Source organism: Episyrphus balteatus, chromosome 2, assembly GCF_945859705.1.
Source record: "Episyrphus balteatus chromosome 2, idEpiBalt1.1, whole genome shotgun sequence".
NCBI classification, from domain to species: Eukaryota; Metazoa; Arthropoda; class Insecta; order Diptera; family Syrphidae; genus Episyrphus; species Episyrphus balteatus.
Window position 1 is genome coordinate 75,178,045 of NC_079135.1, and position 9,213 is coordinate 75,187,257.

At 33.6% G+C, this 9,213-nt stretch overlaps 1 protein-coding gene across 2 annotated transcripts; it reads left to right on the forward strand.

The window, feature by feature from the left end:
* The first annotated feature begins 2,961 nt into the window (after window positions 1-2,961).
* LOC129910836 (uncharacterized) lies at window positions 2,962-7,474 on the forward strand. 2 transcript variants are annotated; one of them, XM_055988423.1, is made up of 2 exons: window positions 2,962-3,335; window positions 6,326-7,474. In XM_055988423.1, the coding sequence occupies exons 1-2, from the start codon at window positions 3,138-3,140 to the stop codon at window positions 6,485-6,487; spliced, it is 360 nt and encodes a 119-aa protein (XP_055844398.1). In that variant the 5' UTR covers window positions 2,962-3,137; the 3' UTR covers window positions 6,488-7,474. The 2 variants fall into 2 exon arrangements, 1 of the variants encoding a protein (XP_055844398.1); XR_008771557.1 differs by lacking the exon at window positions 2,962-3,335 and adding an exon at window positions 5,299-5,413.
* The last annotated feature ends 1,739 nt before the right edge of the window (window positions 7,475-9,213 follow it).

Consider the following 9,213-nt stretch of genomic DNA (forward strand, 5'->3'; position numbering starts at 1 on the left):
TGATCTTTTTTCTTGGTTTTTTAATAGTAAATATATTTCTATTTTTTTAGTAAAATATTTCTTTTTTTATTATAAAAAAAAATTCCGGTACAATCCGGTTTTTCGACTTTTTTCAAAATTTCGAGAAAATCGCGTTTGAAAGTTGGGGTAAATTTTTTTTTTCGAAAAATCCTCGAATCTTTGAACGCTCCTGCAAGCTAAACCGCTTGAGAGCAATTTTTGAAAGTGATGCCAAATGATAGCTTTTGTCATGGGCCTACGCTTTGCACATTTTCAGATTTTTAAAAAATCGCCTTCCATGTTAAACCGCCACATCATGCCTTTTTTTTCAGAATTGTGCCTATTTTTTTTTACTTTTAACTTCTCCCGGTTTGAGAACGCGTGGACCTACAGGGATGGGAGTTGTACCCAAATGTAGGTTTGAGTCCCCGCTACCTTTTGGCATCAAAAATTTTATTTTCATTTTCTTCAAAATTCCGCGATATAGGCGTTGGAAGTTGGGGGCGCGAAAAAGCTTCTGGGAGCTGAACGCTTTGATTTAGAGACAGGGGAGTGGTGCCATATGAAAGCTTATATTCTCAGCTAGCCGATAGTGGTATAATCCGGTTTTTCGATTTTTTTCAAAATTCCGAGAAAATCGCGTTTGAAAGTTGGGGTAAAATTTTTTTTCGAAAAATCCCCGAATCTTTGAACGCTCCTGGAAGCTAAACCGCTTGAGAGCAATTTTTGAAAGTGATGCCAAATGATAGCTTTTGTCATGGGCCTACGCTTTGCACATTTTCAGATTTTTAAAAAATCGCCTTCCATGTTAAACCGCCACATCATGCCTATTTTTTCAGAATCGTGCCTATTTTTTTTTTACTTTTAAGTTCTCCCGGTTTGAGAACGCGTGGACCTACAGGGATGGGAGTTGTACCCAAATGTAGGTTTGAGTCCCCGCTACCTTTTGGCATCAAAAATTTTATTTTCATTTTCTTCAAAATTCCGCGATATAGGCGTTGGAACGCTTTGATCTAGAGACAGGGGAGCGGTGCCATATGAAAGGTTATATTCTCAGCTACCCGATAGTGGTATAATCCGGTTTTTCGATTTTTTTCAAAATTCCGAGAAAATCGCGTTTGAAAGTTGGGGTGAAATTTTTTTCGAAAAATCCCCGAATCTTTGAACGCTCCTGGAAGCTAAACCGCTTGAGAGCAATTTTTGGGAGTGATGCTTAATGATAGCTTGTGTGATGGGCTTACGCTTTGCACATTGTCAGATTTTTAAAAAATCGCCTTCCATGTTAAACCGCCACATCATGCCTATTTTTTCAGAATCGTGCCTATTTTTTTTTTACTTTTAAGTTCTCCCGGTTTGAGAACGCGTAGACCTACAGGGATGAGAGTTGTACCCAAATGTAGGTTAGAGTCCCCGCTACTTTTTGGCATCAAAAAAATTTTTTTTCATTTTCTTCAAAATTCCGAGATATAGGCGTTGGAAGTTGGGGCGCTCACTTTCAGCTCAGCTCAAATGAGGTAAGCTATGGTACCTAGCTCAAATTTGAGCTGAGCTGTGAGCTGAGCTGAAATGTGAGCTTTTTGCAACCCTGGCAACTTGCCACATGGAAATTACCACATGCAACTTGCCACATGCAACTTGCCACAGGCAACTTGCCACAGGCAACTTGCCACAGGCAACTTGCCACAGGCAACTTGCCACAGGCAACTTCCCACAGGCAACTTCCCACAGGCAACTTGCCACATACAACTTGCCACACGCAACTTGCCACATGCAACTTGCCACATACAACTTGCCACATGCAACTTTCCACATGAAACATGTTACTTGCAACGTGTTGTGTGTTTTGTTTGCCGTACTGCGGCGTACTGCATTTTTAAATACTAAAGTACTGCCTACTCTAAAGGTGAAACGACAGCCCTGCTACCCAGGGTGATCGCGTCATAATCCCTTTGACATTCTTGTCAAAAAGTAAATTTTCATACCCACCCTCCCATAAAAGTATAACTTCAAAAAATCTTCAAACCTATCATGAGGGTAGTGTTGTTTTTGTTTTTATACAATTTTACCTGTACCTATACATAACGTTTTTTTTTTTTATTAATAAATACAAGCCAGAGAACAATTCGTATGTTTGTTTGAAATAAAAATCCAATTCAATTCTTAAGGCACGTGCACTATTTTTCTTTTCATTCAATTAAATTCTACAAAAGAAATATTTAAAGTTGGTACTTAATACCATTCGATGCGCCAATATAAACGTCAGAGAATGAATTGAAAACTAATAATGATATTTCTGAACAGAAAATACTGAATTTAAAACTGAAAAAATCTCACAGATACCCATTTTCTTAAAGATCTGCAAGAGGCGTGTGTGGGCTTACATTTAAAGGATCATGAAAAGTATTTGTTTTTTACTATAGCTATGCCTTTTTTTCAAAAGGTTACGCATAACCTTAACCTGTGCGATTGAATTCTCATTTCATTCAGCTCAATTGAGTCCAAACAGAAGAGTATTAAGGATTCTTAAAAATAAAAAAAAGGACCACCCCGAATATAGATGATCTACATTTCATCTTATTCTCGTATAAATTTCCTTTTTTTGACCTTCATTTTCCTTGGGCATAATTTATTCACTTGAGGGAAAATTGTGCTCTGGTATTTTAGGTGATTAACATTTTTCTGAACTACCAAAGCCGACTGGACTTGGACTCATGCCTAAATAATTGGATCAAAATTTTCAGGATTCGGAGGAATCTTCTTTTAAATGAATTGGTGATTTTATTATAATTTCGGCAGGCGTATGCCGCTGACGCCTTTATGTCTGACCGCTAAAACTATATGAAAACTTTTTTACCTTTTTTGTCAAAGAAAAAAAAAATGAAGAAGCCTTATTTCATGCCGCCTTTTTGATTAACAAGACTATTGGATGCTAAATTCCAATGAGAAATCAAAAATCTTTAATATAATTGACTTACCGGAGTTGTTATAATATGTATCTTTCCTGAACTATCACATGGTTCTTATTCGAATTCCTACTTGTTCGGTAGCTTTGAAATCAATTCTCTGGATGAACACACTGGAACTTGAACTCGCGCACCATATGCAAATAATGATAAATATACTGCTTCTGCCGAAAGATGCGGTCTGTTTTAATGCAAGTGGAGGACACAATGCATCGTAAAGTTGAACATTGTCAGGAATTATTGGTATGTCCCCACTTCGAGACAGTTCCTGGCAATTGTACTAATTCGTGGGAATGTTTAGTATGGCGAGCTGGTGGAGATCTGCATGCAAAACATAAAAGTGGCGTGGATGAAGTTGAAGTATTTCCGAAGGTAATTTTTCAAATTATCTGATGATCCAATTATAGTGTGTGAATATTTTTTTTTTTATTTTGTAATTTTTTTTTTTTTTATTTGTAAGTTTTTCGTTTTTGACTTCTGAGGCTTCTTAAAGTTATAATAATTTGAGTCCTTTTTTCTCTGAGGTGAAAGAGTGTATCCTTCTCCAGTTAAAGCAGGTAATAAAAATTATTGCGTTAGCTTGCTTGCTTGAACTTCTCGGGTTTTGATGAAATAAGAATAAGCTCTTTAATCTCTTTCACTTCGTATTAAAAACATTAATTGTGCCCTTAGTTACGAAAGTAAACTAAATCGTACGACCAAATCTAGCCTAAAAATAACTACACGGTGTTACAGTTTCTGATAGGAGATAAATATACCTTTTCAACAATGTACAAAACATGTATTTCGGTTAAACCACCTAGAATTTATAAGCTGTCAAAATTCAAAAATTCAATTTTTTTCGGCATTTACCCAACTTCGACATCAAACTAAAGTATACAACATGCTGTTTTAAAAATATATTCTAAAATATTATTTATCTCCAAATCAAACGAGGTATTTTTTGTGAAAATCAGTTTAAAATTGGATTAGAAAAACAAAAATTTACGATTTCAACCCAGATACAGAAATTCGAACTTTTAGGTATAGAACAAAAATGTTGCTTTGGCACGTATTGGGATAACTTGGGCGCCAGAATTTGATAAAGCGTTTTTGTAGAGGAGTTCAATACAAAAATTTTTTTCTTTGGGGGGCCTATCTCCCCCCGTTTAGGTGGGAGGGGCAGTTTAAAAAAAAAAATATCAAAAAACAACGGCAACCCTTACAGTAATAAATGATACCATTTCCGAAAGGCAAAATTGTACATTTTATTCTAATTCTTAAATCAATATATTATAACCAATAGTTTTTGAAATAATCGATTTCAAAGTTAAAAATAGGCGAAAACAAAATTTTTTTAAACTCATTTTATACTATTTTTGTCCAGACTGTGAATGTTAATAAACAAATTACTCACACAGAAAACTGCCTCAATTGATTCCTTATCGAACAGTGAAAACTATATGTTTCTATGTCTTCTAGTTTTTGAGAAAAAATTATTTTATCAGTTTTTCTTTTCTCAAAATATTTTTTGTTTTTATTAGTTTTTATTTTCCAATTTTCTCAAAAACTAGAAGACATAGAAACATATAGTTAAAAAATCGAAAATGGGTAAAAATTTGACGAAGCTAGATTTTTTTCAATGGGTGAAGGTAAAAAAAAAACCGTTTTTTGCCCCTAACTTCAGATTTTGGGGGTGTTAGGGACTTTTTAAATACCGTTTCGTAATCAGTGCGACTAGCTCTACAAAACGTGATAGGCCTCCGCCCACATACAGGGTGTCCCAAAAGTTAACGACGAAACGAAAACGGTAGATAGGGTAGGTGGTGACATTTATCAGAAAAATAATAAAAAAAATCGCAGCCATATATTTTGTGAGTTATGGGCATTTGAATAAAGGACATGGTGACCCATGTGACGGTTTTTTATGTGCCGTGACTAAAATCTTAATTTTTCTCATTTTTTTCTTTTGTTACGGAACCTTGAATAACCCTGCTACCAAATGCATTCAAAAATTTTTACTCAGCTGCATCAGTTTTAAAGAAAATTTCTCTTTTTTGCCCAACTAGGTACTAAAAAATTTTACATGACTCTAATTCAATGAACCGTAGTGTTCGAAACAATACGATGTTTCGGCAAGTTACCTTAAAAGTTGGTGTGTTCAATTCTCTTTTCAAAATGGTATAACATTATTGAGAATAATGCATAAATAACCGAAATAAAATTTATTTTCTTAAGAAATCCAACTTTTTTATTAGGTTATTTTTCATTTATTATTTAAGTTTTTGTATTCTGCAAGGTTCTGAAAAAATTTTCAAAAAACTCATTTTTGGATTTTTAAAAAATATTTCAAATTTTTTTTTTGAAAAATCAATTTTTAGAAAAATTTTAAAATTTCGTTGTTATGTGTAAATAAATTATTAATTTGTTAATATTTATCGGCTTCTTGGTTCTTTTTCCCTATCATAAAGGTATGAGGTTGAAGATATTTGTTTTTTTTTTTTTTTTCACCTTCTGCTTGAAAATTTTATACGTTTTAACTTTTGACTAAAAATTTCGTTTCGTCGCGAAAAGTTGCACGTAGTTTTTTTGTGATTTGCGGATCACAGTCTTTCCTGATCTCGCAGATTTGCGATGTACCTAACTCAAATTCATATCTTTTGAGGTGAGGCAGTTTTGAAAAATTAAGGAGGATCATCCACAATTTGTTTCTATTCTCAATGCAGTCATTAAAAAAAAAAAAACATTTAAGACTTTGTTCAAGAAATAAAAAATGGAAAATACTAATAAAATAATTATTTTACAATATCAAAGTGAAGATACATTTATAGATTCGATTAGCACAATTGTCATAGTCCTAATCAACCAAATGTACTAACTGCACCCAATATCAGACAAATAGTATCTTTACAACTCTTTCCCGGAACATGTTAGCGATAATTCAACACAACTTCGAATGCCCATGAACATCGGATTTTTATCCAAAGTTAGTATCTTGTTCGACATCCTTTGAATCGAATTTAACATGACTAGCCATTGCCTTACACTGGGACTAGAAAGGGTAAAAACTGGAATAAAATGAAATTGTAAGATTGATTTTATTGACAGTTTTGTCTTTGACTAAAATTTTTCCTAGTAATTTGGAGCTAAATACCAAAAATACTAATGGAATTCGAGACTTCCATACTTCGATTGCAGGTTTCTAAGTAAATTAAAGTCAAAAGCTTTCAGCCCTATATAAAAATTTACTTTGAATTATTTTGAATTTTGTTTAAAAAACTGAAAAGTTGTAGGTATATTTGGTTTTTGCGAAAGAAAAAAAACCTTATTTTTCAATCCCAATACTATTATATTTTCTCAATATAAATTTTTGTCAATTTTAGAAGCCATCCTACACCACTGTACTCTGGGAGAACCGCAATCACAACAACTTTGTTCATTTCCGCCGAAAGAAGCACTTCGACTTGCGTCGCACACGTAAACGTGACCCCAACCAAATAGATTCGATTGTGGTCTTCTTATACACATTTACAATCCAGGAGTAGCCGTGATAATTGAATGAAGCCTTTCATTGATACATACCTAACCTATTCTGAAAGACAAGTGTACAGAGATTCATGATAGGTATACCTATATCTGGAGCCTGTGGAAACTGCATGCATTCACGTGGATTAAATTCTCAAAGTGCTCCACATTGCTCATCATGGCTGTGAGACCTGAGAGTATAGGTAGGATTATAAAAAGATTGGATTCTGTTGGAGATTCGGTTGAAAGTAAATGATCACAGGATGGGAAATTTACAACAAGTCGGTGATCAATTAAACCGATTACAACAGCTATGATGACAACTCTTTCAGAAAGTTGTAGTTAGTACTTTTTTTTTCTATGGGCTAAACCGATCCAACCATTGAATAGGTTCATCCCTATAGTATTATACATTTATAACAGAAGAAGATGAAACAAACGGATTGCCATTGAAAAGAGAGGCGGCTAAGCCATTAAAAACATTTCGTAGATAAGTTTATCTAAACTTCATCATTGGGCTACAGAATGTGCAAAGATCATCAGAACTTGATTTTATTTTAAGACGACGACAACGATGACGACGACGCACGGAAACCTATACGAGGACCCTCATTCGAAGATGTTAGTTGGATGATTATACGGGTCGGGTTTGGGTATTAGAAACCGCAAAAGAAGCTGCAAATATATAAAGGTACAACAGATAGATACATATAACAAGTAGCCACAAAGTCCGCGTGCGAGAGTGGTTTGGGTTAACTCATCTTCCAGAACTTGGTGTTTTGCTGCGAAATGCAAGTGGAAAAAGAAGACATTGATATCTATTCACTAGAAATTATAGGGATGTGGTGATAGCCCCCCATCATCAATGTGAAATCGTGTCGTTAAGAAGAGTGATATCTGTAACGTGTGGCTCATTGCCATTGCGGATTGCATCCATACTAGAAAGATCTACAATGCAGAAATGGGCGTTTAAAGAGTTTTTGAAAATGCACATAAAAACCTTTTATTTTGAAGATGCATATTTTGACATGTTGGTAATTAAATATTTTCTTAAAACATTTTTTAATTATACCTCTGGCAATGCTTTGCTGAGGTTATAATGGAAGTAAACATGCCTTAAGCTTCTGAAACCAGAAGCCAACATTATTTGTTGGATTTTTCAGGTTTCCGGCAACTTTTGAAGATGAAGATTATATAAATATCATAGAAAACTTGTTGTGAGGTTTTTAATGACTTAATATGGTTAGTTAATTAGCTTAGCATAGTATCTTAATTTTGTCACTTCAGCTCGGCCATTTTGGAATATTTCACGTCGAGAATTATTCCAAAGAAGTACTGGACTATAGAGCCTTTATTGGGCCCAGTGGGAAGCTATGTATGTAATATCTATCTTACCGATTTCTATATCGAAGGGATCACTTAACTTTTACTAACAAAAAAACTGGAATTCCCATAAAAGTTATCAATAATTTTTCATTAAAATGCTGTTTTTTTTCCTATGAAAATATCTTAAGTTTAAAACCGTTTGGCCATGTATAATGGTCGTCAGCCCAATTTTTTCGTAAGCTCAACCTTAGTTCAAAAATGACAAAAAAAAACGTTATTTAAAAATCAATTTTTTTTTCAGTGTAAAAATTGTTGTTTTGACATTTTTTCTCAATAAAGCAAGAAAATTCCAACAAATCAAATCACAGTTTTTGGTGGCCCAACCTTAGTTCAAAAATTATGACAAAAAAAAAACTTTTTTCAAAATGTCAAAAACTTAAAAATAAAATTTTGTTTTTTCAGTGTAAAATTAGTCCTTTTTTCCAATACTTTTTTTCGTTAGCCCAACCTTAGTTCAAAAATGTATGTAAAAAAACTTTTCTCAAATTACCAACCGCTTAAAAATCAAAACTTGTTTTTTTTTTCAGTGTAAAAATTGTAATAGTAGCGGTAGCGTCCAACCTAATTCATGCTGCTAGATCTTGGAGTAGCATCACCTTTACACTAAAAGATAGAACCAGACTTCTAGGATAGGAATCAACTTCGACGTCCTAAGAAAAGAACTGGATAAAACCAGTACGAAACTCCTGATCTAAAAGCAGATTCTCCGATCTCCAAGACAGCAATACAGAAGCTTCAAAATATTTGAGAGAAATTTGGAGGATCTGCAGTCTGCACAGGACGTCTCTTGGGCCGTTTTTTTTTTTTTTTTTTAATTCAAAAAAGTTTTTCAAACTTTTGTAAAAGATAATCAAATCGTGATCCTTTAATTTTTTGCAAAATCTAGATCGAAGAAAATCGACTCGATGGATTGAATCGAGGGCTTTTGAAGGCATTTAAAACTGTCAAAAGGTTATCCAACATAATTCGTTTTCTAAATATTTCCAACTTAGCACCTGATTGATTTACCTATGCAAAAAGCAAACAAAAGCTGATTTTTCAAAAGATTTAATATAATATCAAACAACCTTGCCTAATTTTTGTGGAACATGTACTTAATCAAGATTTCAAAAGCCTTTCCATCAGCGGTTTCTGAGACATACTTTTCCATTCAAAGTTCGATTTCTCAGCAATAAGTGGTCATATCGAACTTTAAAAAATAGCAAATTTAAGCTGAATGAAAAAGTTTTTATCCGATAAAGGTTTAAACATTTTTTTCCAAGTTCATAGATTAAAAAAAAAAAACCGAAAAATTTCGAAAAAAAATTTTTTTCGACATTCATTAGGATTAAGCGTGGCTTGAAAAATTTTTCATCATAAG